Below are 19,576 nucleotides of genomic sequence, written 5' to 3' on the forward strand. Positions count from 1 at the left end.
ATCGTTGAAATGTTTTATTCTGATTTTTTTTTCTTCAAAATATGATCCAAGTAAACATTCGTACTTCCTTTTCCTGTTGTTCTCAAACATGGCGGTTGGTGTCTAACATTGACATGTGAAAAAATCAGTCGCCATCCTTAATTTCCTTTCAATAAATTCCTTTTAAAGATAATTTTCATTGCAGTTCAATATTTTTTCCAGTATTTTAGAAGACGAATAGGTTCATTCGTGACTTGCGTCATATTGAAAACTTATCGCAATCCCCACAAGTGTCCATGAAATCGTGTTCACATCACATTTGTACTGATTATGTTGTTATTCTCTTTCGGATTAATTTGTGAATCCTTGTTAATTTAGATTGCTGAAAATTAAGGAACCAATATCGGCTCCTTTTCCTTTTTTAATACACTTACGTGAATGACATTTGAACTTTTGATTGAACTTTTTTGATTTGACGTAGCAGTTACCCACCATACTCGTCCATTGGATGAGATGTATGGCATAACAAATCCTGAGTAGGCTTTGGGATAGCCCATTTGCCCTCATAAAACAAGTTAATAGATGAAACTTCAAGATCATTCTCCCACATGATCGTTGAGCAGCCTGGTCATTTGTTTTGTTATTGCAGGGGTTGAAATAAATTCGTACACTACTGTCGACACAAATTTTAATTTCTCCACATGCTGTAGTGGAGATATTATGACGAGTCACAGTGTCTCCACTCTCCATAGTGGAGTCACCATATCAGAAATTGTCTGAAGTTTACTTCTCCTATCCTTAGTTCTATAACATAAAACCACACATTTTATGTTTATCTTTCATGTTTTCATTGGATATTTTCATTTTTTGATTTTAGTTAAAATGCGAGGTTTTATCATTGGACGCTATTTTGCGGGAGTAACGTTCCAGCGAATTGACCTGCAGGATGTTTTTGTCTAGATATAACGTAATAACAAATAAAAATATTTAAGAGTGATTGAAGTACAAAGTTAAAAGACCTGGCTGTAAAATAATTTTTTTACCAGATGCAGAAATCCATTAAAAACAGCCGAATTTGCTTTTAAATCAGCACATGTAAGATTCCATAAACACCAGAATCGATAAGTCCTGAGATGCATATTTCCGAATAGCGATCAGCAAATATTTAGGATCTTTAATGGCGCAACGAAATTAATTCACACATCATTTTGTCAAAGATAAAATATATTTGAAAATCATGTGGTGAGTATGAAAGTAGTATAAAAAAATTAAGGTTTTCATAATTTTTTGTGATCATTGTCTTTGGAATAAAAAAAACAACTTTTAACCTTTAAATGATAAAAATTCGTTCCACCATATGAATCCGAAAATGCAGTCAACCGTAACAAAACAAGATGTCAGCTTTTAGCCCAGATCACTTAGTGTTTTTATTCGGGAATATTATCTTCCAAACAAGGTGTGTTGGGATAAATTAGACTTCTTTTTCTTATGATTATATAGTTTTGTTGAAAAAATATTCTTAAAATGTCTGAATTTAAAGTTGATTTTTACACCTTCAAATTAAGGTCCAATGATAAAACCTCGCATTTTGACTATAAACAAAAAATGAAAATATCTGATGAAAACATGAAAGATAAACATAAAATGGATGGTTGTATGTTATAGAACTATTATATTATAGAATATGTCTTTACCAAAGTATGTTTAGATTTTTTTGGGGGTAATCATATTTTATCTCTGATAATAATGAGGTAATTAACATTTCAACTAGAGTGAACATGTAAATTCATGCATGAGCATATAGAACCAGGTAGAAAATTATGGCTGATTTAACTCCTTTTAATTTACTTCAGACAATCTTGTGCATCTAGAAAAGTTTGTAAGCAAAATATGTCTTTGATGTGAGACAGATACATGTACATGAATTGTATTTAAAACTATGTTTTGAAAAATGACCATGTTAAGATGACATGATAACCCAGTATTTTTTTGTGTTTTGAAAGTGTATGTACTATTTCAATTCCTTAGTCTTAGTTGTACTACATACTGTATGTTATTTACATGCCTTGACTTATTTTCAGTTTCTTACAATTTTTACAGGACAGCAAAGACAAGAAGAAGAATGTTATGCGAGACTTGAGAATCGTCAAGTTATGTCTCAACATCTGTGTAGGAGAGTCAGGTGACAGACTTACCAGAGCCGCCAAGGTGTTAGAACAACTGACTGGTCAACAGCCTGTACTCTCTAAAGGTAACCAAATCACTGCTGACAAATGGAGTGTGGTAATGGCATTTACCACACTCACAACAGAGAGGAGGGAAATCCTGGTAAAATAATGTCCTTTCATTTCTCTGTTAATACATGAATGTGGCTTAAGTTACTCAGGCACCTTTGGTTATTATGTTCAATGAGTCAGTGAAATGTCTATTCAAAAAAGATGTGAAAAGTGTTAAAAAAAAATCCTGTAAAACATACATAATCACTGCTAAGCTTTAGGTAATAGAGTGACACCTGGTTGGCTCATTGTCAGAATAATGTATTGGGCATTATGTGACATGCCTACCTCCTGACTGTTGCTTCTGCATCCAACTAATACAAGGTAGTGTCTGTTCATTTGATCAAGTGACCTCGTATGAAAATAAACCTACCATAATCAGTCAACCTGAATGTGTGATCGTTCAAGCGTATTAACTAAAATCAGTCTATTATTGTTTAGAACTAGGCATTTTCGGTACCATTCTGTGTAAGAATCGGGCAATGTGTGGCAAATCATTTTCCCCAATTTAATCATTTTTGCATAAAATATATTCAGTACATTTAGAAAACAACCAAAAAACTATTTAAGTTTATCCTGAAGCATCTGTGACGTAGATAATTTTTGATTGCTTATACAGGGAAAGAGTGCAGTGCTTTCACTATATTTTCTACTAAAATGTCCAAAAAAAATTTGAACAGGACATATTTATGCAGCAAAAAAAGCTTACTTCTCCCATTTGTCTTTGACCAGGAGAAGTTGTTGTAATGAATTCAGTATTGTTATTTTCCTAACAGAATTTAATAAAATTTCTCTAGTCATCAATGTCTAGAGTAGATCATAAATAATGATCCATCGGTACATCACAAATTATTTGGTTACAATCCAGAAATTGATACCAGGGTCATTTTTGGGTTTTTGATTTATCAAAATACCTTGTGTTGCTGGTTCATGACTGGAACTTTCCTACTGTTTCTGAACACTACATATTAGTCCAAATGTAATTCTTTATATACATCTTTAATAATCTGTTTATTTATTATTAATCAATAATTATTAATGTCAGTAATATTCTATTATTTCTGCAAATAAAATTAAGATTTAGTCTTCAGATGAACTGAAGATTTGAGGGACTCTTTTTTTGGATGTTTAGTAATAAATCAGCATTTAGGGAATGAAGTTCTTGCAGTAATGTGCCAAGAAGCATTAAATGTGCTTAACAGGTTCCATTTAATACAATTATCAGTCAAAATCTCTATCTTATCATCAATATTTAATGATTCATAAACAGGAAGTGAAGAGCTGTGATTTTAACCAAATACATTTGGCAGGAAAATTCAAATTGATAAAAAGTGTCTAGTTCTGAAAATCATAAAAATTTGATCAAGGAAATTATTTTCTTAAGCTGAAATTAGTTCCATTGGAGTATTATTACAGTGTAGGATAATACTCTGTTAAAATATCTTCAGAATGTGGTTGCAAATTAACTGTTGGACAGGTTTAGAAGATTTGGAAAAAGGTGAAACAGAAAAAAAATTGTTAATGTGTGTGAAGTTGGATACTGTTTAAATATCGATTAAAGTTTTTACTTCAGAAATCAGTAATTGATTGACATTCAATTTATACATATTAGGAAAACGGTTCTAAATAATATGGGAAATGCAAATGTATGATTATAGTTTTATTTTACATCATGTTATCTTTTAAATTTTGTTCTTTCTACAAGATTAAAAAATCCTTAGTGCTAACAGCAATTACAATCTGATTCCTTATTCAGAAAACAAAAACAAAGTATTGACTGCTAAAAATTTTTTTTTTCTCAACCACAAACTGATTTATCAGTTGTTTTGAACACTTCAGATTTGATTCAAGTGTAATGGATTAAAGCAAGTCAATACCTTCCGATGTGACTGTCATTTTTCATACATGTGATTTGTTGAAATGTAAATGAAATAACGCAAACAAGACATGTTTATAAAAATTGCATTTAGAATCAGATCCTCAGCCACAAATGGTGATATGTATTGGATCATGTCAGAGTGGAATTGTTACAACACTACATAAATGTACATGTAATAACAGAAATTGCATATATAAAGTGTTGATTTAGGCAGATTTGATGTACATTAAAATTTGTGTAGGACTATTTTTGCCTGTGTTCTAAAAGCTCAATGGTTGAATTGGTGATGTGTTCACTAAATTGAGCCACATGCACATGGCAGGGAAGAATTACCTTTGACTACTGTCAGTTTTGATTGGCTCAGTAGATACATTTGTAACATCTGATTGACACCTCCCACTGACATATTTGTTTAGGTGACAAATTAGTAATTAAATAGATTGATTGTACATCCCTAACGCCAATCAATGTCAAAGAGTAATCAAGGGATCCAAGGTTACAGCGGTAATCAAAAGAATGTAATCCAGGAACAAAGATCAGACATGGAAAACAGACAAACACAACAAAAAACATCAAGTGACTAAAATCATACATACAAAGAAACAAAAGCAAATGTGCAACTCCGACTCCAAGAAAAACTTGGAGCACGGACCAGGTACACCGGTATAGTAAATGTCCTCTGCTTTTCTATCTAGAAACACCCGCGGAGTTGCTCATAAAAAGTCATGTCCAGGGTAGACAAAAGAGGAAAGGAAAACAATGACACGTTGAACAAATCAGTTCAAAATTACCTTTGATTGGCTTCAGCTATGAATTTTTCATGCTAAGCAGTTTATCTGTGCCTTGTTTAACACCTTAAAAAATATGGTACCATATTTTGGTATGTATTATGCACACATTTTTACATAGAAATTATTTCCAGAACATGGGTGTGTGTATTATACATCAATACATAAGAATTGGCCTCCAAATTAAAGATTTTGGTATGTGAAAAGATATTGTGTAATGTAAACAAACAAACCGGAAGTGAAATGTTACTGAAAGAAATTTTATCTAATCATCAAATACATCTTAAGTATTAAATTTTTAGTGATATTTTATTCAAGTCATGTTCAAATGACTTATAACATGTTTCAAATAAAGGTTGTACAATATTTCCTTCTTGTAAAGCATGGTTAGAAATTAATATGAAACAACTAAAAACCAAAAAGTAACTTAATTCCTTTTTTGTAAAACCCTCCTTATCAATTGCCTTTACAGCTAAAAATGATTATTCTGATACTTAATTTGATCGTTTCTTACAATTTTCTTATTTAAAAGTATGTTTTTAAATGAAAAATGTGAAATTTGAGTTACAACCAAAGCCGGAAATGTCTGATTTTCCCGACTTTCGATTTTGTTTTATAAGCTATTTCATACATCCTCATAATGTTTTAGTCTGCATAGAAGTTACTTTCCTTAATAATTTCATCGGAAATCCGCATTAAGGTTAATAAATTGACCGACCAAGTGCGAAATATCGATTTTTTTTGGCTTACAAAATTTTACTGCAACCTAAGTCAAAAAAACTTTTTTTCACACGTTTAGACCTTCAAATTTGCACAATATACACACCAAAATATGGTATGTGAAAAATCAAATTGGTTAATTTGGTTGAAAAAATGACAAGTGCTAGCTAAATCACTGATATGATGTACTTACAGCTCGTTACACTGTTAGGTCCTTTGGAATCAGAAGAAACGAGAGCATTGCTGTTCACTGTACAGTACGTGGTGCCAAGGCTGAGGAAATCTTGGAGAAAGGTTTGAAAGTATGTTAGATAAATCAATTCAGGTAGATATTGATTTTTATTCCATCGGTCCAGCTAATTTTTGTGTGAAAAGTAAATTTCCTTGAGCTCTTTGGCACAGGTAACAGTTCAATATCTGTTGTCTGACTAACTTTGTGCTAAAGAAAGTTCGCATAGATCTGCAACTCAAAACTTTTCGAATTGATAATCTTTGATACTAGATCTTGTGAAACAAAACATGATGAAGTTATGGCTATTTAAAAAATTGTGTTGAACTTATCCTTTTCTGAACATATATCTTCATAAAATGGGAAACTAAAATGTCTATTTACCAAAATAGATCTTGGTGCAGGGTCAAGACTTTTGAGGTTATCCTGTCATTAATGTCAATTTAAATGTTTTCTGAAGAATTTGATTTGTTGATGAAATGCATAATTAAAATTTTTCAGTAATTTTTTTTTGCTTTGTACAATCTCCATTTCTTGTGTTTCTATTTGTTAATAGAAACATTTATTTCAGGGCTTTTTCTGCCTTCTTTCAAATAGGCCCCTATCCCGAGATATGGAATTCTTTTTCAATTGGTAATTAACTTACAAATAAATTGTAAATAAGCTGCCATAAAAAGTTGTAAATTGAAGAATAGACCTATTTCTTTCCCTGATTACAGTGGATTCCGCTTATTTGCATAGCCTATTTGCCAGTAAAAATTATGCAAATAACTATGCTATTCTTATAACCGAAATTACGATTTTACTGGAAGTGTGAGTTCAGGTAAGACGACGATACTGTGGACCAACCAGGGATATCACTGTTCAACATTTCTGATCTGGTATTTAATTGTTATAGACCTTCTCATTGTATTGTTCTTTTATTGTATTGTTTCTCATCTATAAATAGTCAAGTAATTTTCTGTCCTTTCTATGAAAGAAAATCCCATTTTTCATATTTCAGCCAGGATTCAGTGTAGTATTCATCAATGTTTGCAGTTTGTGGGCTTTTGAAATGGTCTGTGTGTTTTTATTTCTCAGTTCAGTCACCATTGTACACTGATTGTGTATTATTGACCTCTATAGATTCCTATGAAGTGTACATAGTATGGGGCACCTTAAGGTAGATGAATTTCATTGGAAAATATAATAACAAAGAAATATATAACATTTATTCACGAAATCCTATAAAATAATTTCTTAAATAAAAAATATAACATAAAAACAAGGTTGTAAGTTATTTCATATGAAAAACAATGAATGAGCACTAAGATAATCCTGTTATTAATTGTCCATTATTTTACGCACTAACATTTAAAATCACAAATCATAACAAAAGAAAATGTAAAAAACACAGTTTATGAAAGCACCTCACATTAAATATGCACTACAATACATGTTTATTGTCACTTAAATAATGTCACTAAGGAATCCAATTCACAAACTCTGTGATCTTGCACTGGCGTCTAGACTCGGCAAATATCTTCAGTATCTCCGTCTCAAGCTTGTAGAAAGTTGTTAAGTCTGAACAGCTATGTTCGTCCATGGCACGACACAACACGGCAAGGTGGTTGTTTGCCTGACAGTGTGACTGGTAAAGTGACGTTTACGGAATCGTTGTCGCTATCAGAATCATCAGCAGGGTCGGCATTTCTTCCTGGTTCATCTTGGAGTATTGCTGCCGCTATATCTGCGTCTGTGAGTTCCTCAAAGCACTCGGTGTCGTTGTCGTGGTCTACATAGTTGTTGAATTCTTCATCCGTCATTGGTGGTCTTTCAACATCAGCTACGGCATTGATGAGGACTTGGTCTGTTGCACCTGAGTCTGTCTTGAAACCTGCCTTGGCGAAGCAGTTGATCACTGTTGTTGTTTTGACCATTTTCCATGCCATGGTGACCATATGAACTGGGTCAAGTAGGGTAATGCTTTTGGCGATCTCTGATGCTTATGCAGTCGTTGAGTCTATCTGGGTAACCACTTTTTGAACCAACTGACTACGATAGTGGCCTTTTAGGTCCGGATGATCCCTTGGTCACAGGGCTGGATGATGGCTGTAGTATTTGGTGGCAAGAACTCTAGAAATCTATCCGGTCTGCTGCATCCTGGTGAGTGGGCACTACAGTTGTCAACCAGGAGAAGTATCTTTCTGTTTTGACGACGCATATCTTTGTTAAGTTCTCTTAACCAATCTTTAAATATTTCTGCTGTCATCCAGGCATTCTTGTTGTTTTTGTACATGACTGGTAGACTCTTTTTGCCCCTAAAGCACCTTGGATCTTTACTTTTATCGATAATGAATAGTTCGCGTTTGTCTGTGCCAGTTATATTACATGCTACCATTGCAGTGACTCTCTCTTTTAACTTTTTACTGCCAGACACACTGTCATCTTTGTGGGTTAGGGTCCCATCAGGTAATGCTCCCCAAGCTGAACCCCAAGCCGCATTATAAGTGTTCACATCAGGTGATGTTCGGCATGTTGTCAGAAGTCATTGTTCACCTAGGTGCTTGTTTATTTTAATGTACATGTAATTGAAATCATTTAAATTGTCTTTTATGTCCATTATGTTTTTAATCCATTATTAACACCTCCTGATTGATGATAATCTAGTTTTTACAACAATAAATATGATTGACATATTTATGACCTGAAGGCTAAAAATAGAATTTGGGAAAACCTGTCTTTACCTGAAAGAGCGTCAATACACAAACTGGTAATGTAAATATGAAAACACTTATTTCATTCAAACTTTATTTAACAAAATAATTATGACTGGCCAAGACATGTTGACAAAATAATAGCAGTATTAGCAAAAAAGAATAATATTTTATTATTTACTTGATTAACTCGTACTTATTTGTAAATAAAACACTGCCATTTCCGGTTCAAACAATCCGATAACAAGGTAACATTTTACTTTCATACCTATCATCGGCAAAATCTCTATGCAATAAACCGAAATGCACCTGCAAGACCTATGCAAATAAGCGATTTTTTCCCTAATAGAATAGGAAATGGTTTTGTGCTGGAGAAAATTATGCTAATAACCGAAATATGCAATAAAGCGATATGCGATTAAGTGGAATGGACTATATAGAATTGCTCTCGAGAAACTGTTACAGTAACGATTTTCCAGCTCATCAACAAAATATGACTTTCATTCTATTGACAAACTTTTATATTGCTTGCTTCTGTTGGGAAATTAATGATAAATTTTTTTGGGAAAAGACACTTTTTGTCATTGGGAATAGGACTGATAATCGGCGGTAAATCGAAGGTAGAAAAATCCCTCTATTTACTTTCAGTATTTGATAAGGTAAAGCCTAAAAAGGGAATTTTGTGTTAATAAGAAATTGAAATCTATATATTTAACTTGCCATGAATGAAACATTATCCAGGAGTTAGCCTGTGTATTTTGATAAATGTTTATTTATATTCTTGCAACAGGTCAGAGAATATGAATTGAGAAAGAATAACTTTTCTGACACTGGAAACTTTGGTTTTGGTATCCAGGAACACATTGATTTGGGAATCAAATATGACCCAGGCATTGGTATCTATGGTATGGACTTCTACGTTGTGCTAGGCAGAGCTGGTAAGTTGGTTACCAGTTTATTCATTTCATGAGACTATACTGGTTTATGCATAGGATATAAGGACAAAGCAGTTAGGAATCTGTGTAACTTAGCCACCATGTTAATTCAAGCCAATTAATGTAAAGCTCCACCAACTTGACACTTGTACCTTCAGAAATTAATAAAAATAAAGGGAAAATGTTTGTACAAAAGGAACAGGCAGGTCCAGCAATTAAGAAGAATACCAGAAAGAAAAAACAATCCTGTACACTTAATTCATTGTGTTCATGATGGAACTGCTTAAGCACATTGGCACGGGTGTCAGAACTCTTTCTGCTGCCTGACTAACTTTGTGCAACACGAAATTCATATTTGCAACTCTAAACTACTGTTGGTAGTAGTTTGGATACTGAATTTATGATACAAAAAAATACATCTTTGCAATTTTTCAGGAGTAGGAGTAAGTGTAGAACTTGACCTTTATGTTAATAACTCAGTGTCCATTTTTGGTGTATCTTATCTGATGTAATTAGACCATCAGACCCAGCATAGAAAGGCATGAAATTTTATTTTATGGAAGGAAAAATCAAATTGGTGTGATAACTTAAGTATTCATTTCACTTGAATTTGCTAGCATACAAGTTTTTTTTTAAATTTAACTAGCAAAATCATTAAAATATAGGGTTCAGGCTAGTATACTGTGTAGTCATATATTTTCGTGGGGATAAAATTCGTGTTTTTGTCTTTGAAACTGATTTCTTGGGGACAAATTTTCAGGGATTCTTGAAACTATTTTTTTTTAAGGAAATGCACTTCTGATTCAAGCTCACTGATTTAGTATTAACTGCACAGTACCCACTCCTGCTTGGCAAGGTAGATAGGAGAATCTTTTGCTGTTACCTCATTTTTGATAGATATTTATGAATTAAAATAATACGATGTTGGTTCCCTTCAACAAGTCAGCCTAGATATTAATGTTTCCTGTTATGTGCTGATCAAGGATTTCACTAAACAATGAGATTGACACAAACACCATCACAGTTAATGAAATTTTTGGGACAGCCTAATACCATATGGGACATAGTTAAAGTTGCATTGGGCAAAATGTTTTTGACTTTTTAATGCATCCATCCATTTGTCATTACTTGGTTGTTCATTGATACTTCCATTGTTTTTGTCAGATTACCGTTAAACATTGGTGAAAAGTTTTAATTGGATGGACTTGATAGGGGACCACTCTGCGTCTAGTACAAGGTCACATTTGGGAAATTAGCAAATGCTCAATTAAGAAAAAACAGTGGATAGTTTCTTATTTTATCAGTGTCTTTTTGAAATACAGTAACATTTGAAATAATTATTTGTGAAATTAAAACTTATATGTATATTAATATGTAAGAGTATAAAGGAGAAAATATTGCAATTTCTCATTGTGAAGTGTTAGCAGTAACAACAGTGTTCTAGGATTTTTTGCTCTACTGAACTTTCCAAGGGAAAGTTGCTTACAAAAAATCACTTTCCCACATTTCAGTTTTACTTTCCCCTACATTTGAAATTTAAAGGTAAATATTATAAGTGCTAATCCTTTCTAAGAATCAGATTTGCTTATAACAGTGAAGGTAACTATTTTGTAAATAGATTTGAGAAAAAAAGCTGAATCATGATTTTGAACAAACGATGGACTAAAATGGGCAGCTGGCATGTCTGTTTCTTTTAAAAGTTAGCACTTTTAAAAGTTAAGTAAATAAACAATCAATTTAAAATTCATTTATTTATCCTCTGGTTCCAATTCACGATTTTTTCTAGGCTCTGATAGGATTGGATTTATTTTATGTCCCTTCACATGTTTAGTCCCCTTTGAAGACAGCCAATGGCTCAAATCTCTTTCAGGCTGGTATTGCTCCACTGTTGGGCCACATAGATTAATTGTCATTAAAAATTTTAAAGTGTCCTGATCCAGTCTATTTCTGCTAGGGGTCTTTATTGTTTTCTGTAAAGCCGAAGGCCTGTAGACTCATTTTGAAATTTGAAATTTGCCACCATTCAAACATTAAATGTAAATTTTAAATCAAATCTGGTTTCAACTATGATAAAAACTTGTACAGAAATTTATCACAAATTCAAACTCATTTATATTCATTTCAACTGAAATTCTTTTGTTATTTGATTTTAAAATGATAATTTTAGGCTTTTTTCTTTGTATTTTAACATTTTTGAATCAAGAAATCGTTCCCATCAATCCTTGTTTGAAAAAAACTAATTCTGGATTTTCCGATTTTACCGTCACGATGCCATTTTAGTAATCAAGTCTCGAAAGCGTTTTACTGCAATGACCGTTATGACTAAAAGAAGCGCCGTTAAGACAACGATTCAAAATAACAAACTTGTCAACTTCACGATCTAATTTAAGATGCTTTACTTTAATAAAATCCCCGGGGATGATTTTAGAGATAAACGGAGAGTAACGGGAAAGCTTAATATCATTTTCAACAATCCCGAACTTTAAAAATTACTTCCCCACGGGTCAGTAGGTATGAAATTACGACTTTCCCGACCTCAAAAATTACTTTCCACGGGTGACGGGAAATGGGAATCCTAGAACACTGAACAAATGTATGACTTCAATCTTAAAACAATGAAATTGAAACTTCTTGGAAGTACATAAATGTTAGTTAATATGATTCAGAAATAGTGTTTCCACACATTGGCACGGGTGCCAGAACTCTTTCTGTTGCCTGACTAACTTTGTGTTATACTAATTTCATATTTGCAACTCTAAACTATTACCATTAGTAGTTTGGATACTAAATTTATGGTACATGACCTTTAGCATTTTTGCATTTGCCAGACATATATAAATAGATAACTATTTTTGGTTTGATTTCCAGATTCTACAACCAGCAACCGAATCTGTTTTGTCATGATTTCTACTTGTAATCATGCAAACCAATATAGATTATTTTTCAGATGACATTGTAGACATCGAATTTTAAAAATCATCCAAGATTAAATCAATTGATTCATTTGAATAAAGGTCACATTTATTTATTTTTTGATAAAGTAAATGTTAAGCATTTTATTGATGACATAGACAATAAATCTAGTAAAAAAATTATTATGTTAATTCCATATGGAATATGTTGGCAAATACTGTGTTGTCTCCCCTAGATGCTTGACTCTAAGATGGTCAGATGTACATGTATTTAGTTTTATAAAATTAGGGCTTTCTATGGCTGCCTTTTGCATTTATGCTAGATTTTGGGGTAATTCTTTATTTCTACCTGTATTCAGCCATAACTTTTCTTGAAAGACTGATTATAATTTCCTTATGTAGTACATCCATTATAAAATTAACCTGCATATTAAGACCACCTGTCGTATGTGACAATGATTTTTCTCTCCCGTGGAAGGTAATTTAAGACCAGTTTGACTATACATACATGTAATTTTATCCATTGAAGGAAGTAAACTGGACCAGCAGATGCATCTTTAAAAAATTGCCATGGTTTAAAACAAAACACTTTTATATATTGTTTGCACATTGGCACGAGTGCCAGAACTCTTTCTGTTGCCTGACTAACTTTGTGTTATACTAATTTCATATTTGCAACTCTAAACTACAGATTGGTAGTAGTTTGGATACTAAATTTATGATACATGACCAGAGTTGTGTCCCCTTATGATTGTTCCTAACAGTTTCGGAAATGTTTTGATTTCCAGATTTTTTTTTCAGTGGTGTTCCATCTTTATATGACTTTGTAACTTTTGTACCAATAGTCATTTCTGCTATGAAAGCAACGAACAAAAACTATGTTCAAATGTACTTGTGAAGAAAATAATTGTGCCTTTGCCTAGAAAAAGCATTTTGTCCTCAGCATTGCTTCAACAGGAGACATGAAAATGCTGGGCGTTTGTCCGTCCGTTCACGTTTACGCCCTTTTTTTGTAATGCTTTTTCCAAATAAGTTAGTTTTTGGTATGTGGTCTTATTATGAAGAGTTACAGATTAAGTTTGACTTCGGTTACTGTTGAATGATTTTTATGGAAGTTACGACCCTTGGACTTAGAAAATTTCAATGTATTTACAGTTTCCCTCACTTTTTTTTTTTTTTTTGAGGGGGACATTGGAACGCTGTTCTTTTATTGATATTCATTCACAATATTGATAGAGTCTGTCCTTAAAACCAGATTTTTGGAACAAAAAATGAAACGTAGGATTTTTTATTGCAAATTGCTATTTTTGGGGTACAGATTTTCTTAAGAAAGGGGTAGGAATGTCTGACCTTTTGATTACATTTGCCAGGTCATGAATCCGGAAACGGTAAAAAATGCTGGGCATTTTTCTGGTTTGATTACCAGATTATACTACCAACAGCAGAACCCTTGGAAAGCATATGTTTATTGCGATTCTACTTGTAATCATGCTAACCAACAAAGATTACATAGCTTTACACCCTTATACTGGCAAATGCATTTTTAAAAAATTGCCATGGTTTAAAACAAAACACTTTTATAAATTGTTTGCACATTGGCACGGGTGCCGGAACTCTTTCTGTTGCCTGACTAACTTTGTGTAATACTAATTTCATATGTGCAACTCTAAACTACATATTTGTAGTAGTTTGGATACTAAATTTATGATACATGACTTTGTCAGACATATATAAATAGTTAATTTTTTGTGTGATTACCAAATTCTACAACCAACAACAAAATCTATTTTATTGTGATTCTACTAGTAATCATGCAAACCAATATAGAGTACATTGTTTTACTCCTTGAAGGAAATTTACTGTTCTGACGAATGCATGTTTAACAGTTGTCATTGTTTAAAAGCTCTTTTCTAAATTGTATGCACATTGGCACGGGTGCCAGAACTTTTTCTGTTGCCTGACTAACTTTGTGCAATACTAATTTCATATTTGCAACTCTTAACTATTATTGGGAGTAGTTCAGATACTAAATTTACGATACATGAATGCATAAATAATTACATGAACGCATAAATAATTGCTGTTTAAATTACCATATTCTACAATCAACAGTCCAGCCTATTGGAAACTTGAAATGTTGATCATGTTTCTACTTGTAATCATGCAAACCATTACATGCATGATTCACCCTGTCTTCAAATGTATTTAAAGTTGATAGGAAGGTTAGGCTACATCTGCAAAGGGAGATGATTTGATTTGATTTTTTATTATTATTTTACAGGCTTTAATGTAGCCTACAGACGACGAAGGAGGACAAAGATTGGACTTGGACACAAAGTTAATAAAGAAGAGTCCATGAAATGGTTCCAACAGAAGGTAAATAGATTTGACAAGATAATTGTCTGATTTTATAGACTATCAACTTCAAATTTCTGTGGTCATTGTGGAGGGATTTAGTTTCTCACAAGTGGAATATTTGAAATCTGTATCTCGAATAAAATTAACAAATTGGTTGTATTGCTAATAAAGTTGCTACGAGTCACTTTAAGAGAGTTAAGACCACAAATATCAATCATTATTTTCAACTTCTTGGAAAATTTGATATAAAAATCAACATGAAATATATAGAGTACTTCTTTACATATTTAAGTAAAATTGAGTCCATTAACAGTATGAACTTAAGTTAACTGAATAAGAATTTCAGTGCATAAGATAAACATGTTTTTCTGTAGCTTTTCATATGCCCATCTTTTTCTACAGACATTTGATGAAATACCTGTTGATTCATCCATCATTCACATAATGCTTATTAACTCAGAAACACCACATAAATTAGGGATTATTTACCTTGTATTGTTGTAGGGACTATTGAGAACTATGTATTTTCTATTCATAACCAAGTTCTAACACTTGTTTTTTTTTGGTTTTTTTCAGTATGACGGTATCATCTTACCAGGCAAATAAAAAGGACCTTAAAACAAATAAAAAAAAAAATAAAAGAAATTGTCTGTGATATTAAGATATGGAAATAGTAGATAATTGTCTTAGAAGGTTGAATGGATGCATGCAGAACATAAAAAGCAATGTTAAATGAAGTGTCAAAAATACTTTAATAGGATCTAAATGATGATCAGGTTTGCGTTTTCTTCTCTGACCACCTCTGTAAACAAACAAGCCTCCTAATTCTATACAGTCATGGCAGCTCAGTGCATGCAATATCATGCTTTTTTTGCCTTGGTCAATATCTCTTTTTAAGTGTTCAATAAAACATGTTATTGCATGCATCAAGCTGACAATTGTTTTATTACATTTCTCTGTAGAAATTTAAAGAATTTTTCTCTGGGTTAATTTCTCTTTACCATGATTTATTATATGCAGTTATTAAATGCGTTTGATGCAATAGACCAGAATATTTGTCCTGAGGTACTGAGAACACTTGATCATTCTCAGTACCGTTGGCCTCATGCAATAGTACACTTGATCATTCTCAGTACCAAAGGACAAATGTTCTGGTCTATTGCATTCAACCCATTTAATAACTGTTTTATTACCTAATTTGTCTGAGATATAATAAAGAATGGAAATGGGGAATATGTCAAAGAGACAACCATTCGACTAGGAATATTAAATTGACCGCTCCATGTTTACGAATTGTCAGACGAGAGTCACGTCTACGTTTTTTACACACAAGTTTTTTGTGTGTAAATTCCAATTCAATGAAGCACTTAAAAAAAGTTCAACCAATCAAAAGACTTAGATAAAGGTCATTATGGGGTCCGTGCAATAGACTCCTCAAGGAGACTATTGCACCGTGCAATAGATTGCCCTGTCCTGAATAAATTTTGAAAATAGAGAAAAGTATGTGTATATTTAATAAAAAAAGATAAAACCTTATAATTAGGTAATAAAAAATATTGATTATCTTTATTTCCACCAGTATTGAGGAGTTTATATTTTAACAATTATACAAACATTACTTAATACACAATTTACTAAACACATCAAAATGTAAATACAGGCAAAGAAAAATACATATAAATACAAAATAAGGGTATCAGTGCCCAAAATTAAATCTGACATTCAAAGTATCCTTAAACATTATATACTTGTCATAGATATGATCTGCTAAGCAGTACATCAGAGTTTTACAAATTTCTGCATCCATTGTTTCTACAAATTCAGTAAGTTATCAATATATCCTCATCTTCTTGCATTAAGAAGCGGACTGTTTCTTGGATTTGTAGCATGTCAAATATTGAATGGAACATTTTGTTTCTTGCTTCTATCATATCATATTACAGTTCAGTAGTAAGTGTATAAGTGTTCTACCATATCAATATCAAAACAATTGCACAAGTTCCATTGGCCATCTTTGATATAAAATATATATATATATATTAGTATACAATTAATATGGGCTAGTCGATGTAACTAGTTTTTATTGAGATCTACCTGTAGTCAAATTCTCGTTTTCATCCATTAAGCCATGTTGGAGTTCTTGATGTTTATTGGTATTTTTAATGTTATTTCGTTCAAAAATCTCTGACATTATTTGATCAATTGGAACTAGGTATGAATGATCCTTTGTGCATCCTGCATAGAACTGATGCGGGGTTCTGATCCTTTCAAAAAAATATGGCCGCTGTTACTATAAATTGAACGGGTCAGACAGTAGTTTTTCGCATATATCTGTATCTCCATAACCCCAAATTCTTTCAATAGCTGCAATGATCCTTATTAGGATTATAAAAGTTGTCAGACAACTCCTTGTAAGAGCTATTGCCCTTGAAAGGAGGGAAAATTACTTTTTTTTTTAGTTTTCTGTCAATATCTTGAAAACTATGATAGATAAAAAGAAACTTTCATTTGTTGAAATGATCCTTATAAGTCCTACCATAGTCTTGAGTCAAAATTGTTGGACAACTTGTTAAATATATTGCCTTAGAAAGGCAAAATTCAACCAGGTGAGCGATTCAGGCTCCTGGGCGCCTCTTGTTTTAAAGTGGACAAATTTAGGCAAATACCTAATAGATATATCTGACTCATCCATAGTCACTCTGATAATTTTGCTGCAGAAAACACTTTTATTGTGGATGTAAATAGCCGTGCAATAGTCTTGTAATCAGAACATCAAGCGTGCATTATAATATAGGTGTGTCAGAAGTACATTGTTTAAATGGAAAGTATAAAATATGAAGTGTAATAAACTTAATTATTGTAAGACTGCAAGAAAAAAGTTGTGGAAGTAATAATGGTATCATGTTGTCACAACAATATGAGTACGAGTATATTTTTGGCACAAGGTACCATGCTACGGAATTCAGGATGGAATTGACCTCGGATTTTGTGACTTAAATAGTATTAGGGACCAGAAGCTGGCATTTTACTGTTGTCCAGACTGCAACTTAAATAAAAAGTGAATGGATTTCTTTGAAATGATAACAGTTGCCATAAAGCTTTTTCCAGACAAATAATAGCCGGAGTAAAAGTGTGTGGATCTCTTAGAATTTGTACCTTCAATTGAACTGCGGTTGAATCAAGCTGTGCCCTGTTGAGCATTTTATTCCCTATTTCGCTATTCAAACGCATCTTTGTATTACCTAAGTATTAAATTGTGATGTACAAGTGTAATTTAACTAAACCCATTTTGTTCAAATCATCGAAAAATTATCTTGTATGCTATTGATAACACCTTTGTACATCCAATCTAAAGGTTCATCATTACCTCTCGACAAATATGGCCCCAGTTTCACCACTAATTTCCCTTTGACTACAGATAAACCTGTGTAACATTTTTAAAGCATAGCATCCCCTAAATGTGAAAAGTCAACAAAAAAAAATCTTAGAAGACTGAAGTACGAGTCTAATCGACACATGAAAAGGAACTAAAATGTATGCACCGAACAAAAAAACATTGCCTAAAATGTGTTCCAGAAGAGCAAAGTGAAGAAAGAGGAGTAGCACGCACTATACCAATCTAGTAAAGCACTCCACAATCGGGTTATGGTGAAAGTTTTCAATCTTTGAAATTTTTACACATTGTTCCTATAGGGACATGGCAGACGACCCTTAAGTTTTGGGTTTTGTTTTTTTTTTTTTTGCCCCACCCTTTTTAAAAATAAGGGACTTTAAACAGGGAAAATGATGTTATCATTAGAATTGATAGGAAATATTGGTATCACCCTGTTGGCGTCTGGCGTCCTTTAATTCAGGGAGTGTATATTAATTAGAATATAAAGTCCCTGTTTAACTTTAACGAAAACTGGAGTAAAACTTATCCAATCTTTCTGTTCATTATTGATTATTTGATACACATGTCTGTTTGCCAAAACAGACAAGTGCTGCACTACCTCAGGGTCTGAAAAATAGTGAAACCGTGACGCGGGAATGAAGAAATTTGGTAAAAACCAAGCTTTAATTTAAAAAAAAAAGAAATAAATTACCGATACAAAAAAAATGGAACAGCATTAAAAGTTCATTTTCAAGCTGTTGAATAAGTGTATGGTATAAACTTAATTTTATAGAACTATAGCCATAAAATAAAATAACATTCCCCCAATATTTTCCATTAAAAAGTCCCCGAATTTTGATATCACCACGGGCAGTATAGACCGACAACGTCTAAAAGGACTTTTTATAAACCGCCATGGTTTCAATGGAACAAAACCTTTGTTTGCCAAAATATAACAGCAGCGTTGTACTTCAAAAGGAGGTTGAATGATTGACCTCACTATTTCAGAAGATATAGGTATATATATATATATATATGTATAAAAGTTATTGACTGTTATTGGCCCCCCACTTGCGAAGTGAGGATCGATATATAGAGATAGGAATATCCTATTTCCTCCCTTTCCTAATTCACGTACGTAGAAGGGGCCCATCCCTTATCTGTCCCTACAACGCTGAATCGAAACCAGTGAAACCTTCGCAGAATCGACATCTTTACATATCCCGTTGTGCATATCCTGTTTTAGTTTAATCGATTTTGGGGTTTCACGTAGCAGATAAGAATTGGAGATGGAGATTATGAAGCCATGGTATGTTGTCTCATATATTTTCTTTGCAATCCCTTATTCTAGAATATTTTTTTAACGAAAACTTACGAAATCCGAAATTGCCCATGTACCGTTTGGTAAAATCTAACGTTTGCATTTGATAT

At 32.7% G+C, this 19,576-nt stretch overlaps 1 protein-coding gene across 1 annotated transcript; it reads left to right on the forward strand.

Moving 5' to 3' along the window:
* The first annotated feature begins 56 nt into the window (after positions 1–56).
* Positions 57–15,417, forward strand: LOC148599076 (large ribosomal subunit protein uL5-like). Its single transcript, XM_088561656.1, has 6 exons — positions 57–94; positions 2,080–2,230; positions 5,838–5,944; positions 9,358–9,505; positions 14,696–14,790; positions 15,349–15,417. The coding sequence occupies exons 1-6, from the start codon at positions 89–91 to the stop codon at positions 15,376–15,378; spliced, it is 537 nt and encodes a 178-aa protein (XP_088417782.1). The 5' UTR covers positions 57–88; the 3' UTR covers positions 15,379–15,417.
* The last annotated feature ends 4,159 nt before the right edge of the window (positions 15,418–19,576 follow it).

The sequence above is a fragment of the Perna viridis genome, chromosome 14 (genome assembly GCF_037379345.1).
Source record: "Perna viridis isolate PV_CMFRI_1.1 ecotype Kerala chromosome 14, ASM3737934v1, whole genome shotgun sequence".
NCBI classification, from domain to species: domain Eukaryota; kingdom Metazoa; phylum Mollusca; class Bivalvia; order Mytilida; family Mytilidae; genus Perna; species Perna viridis.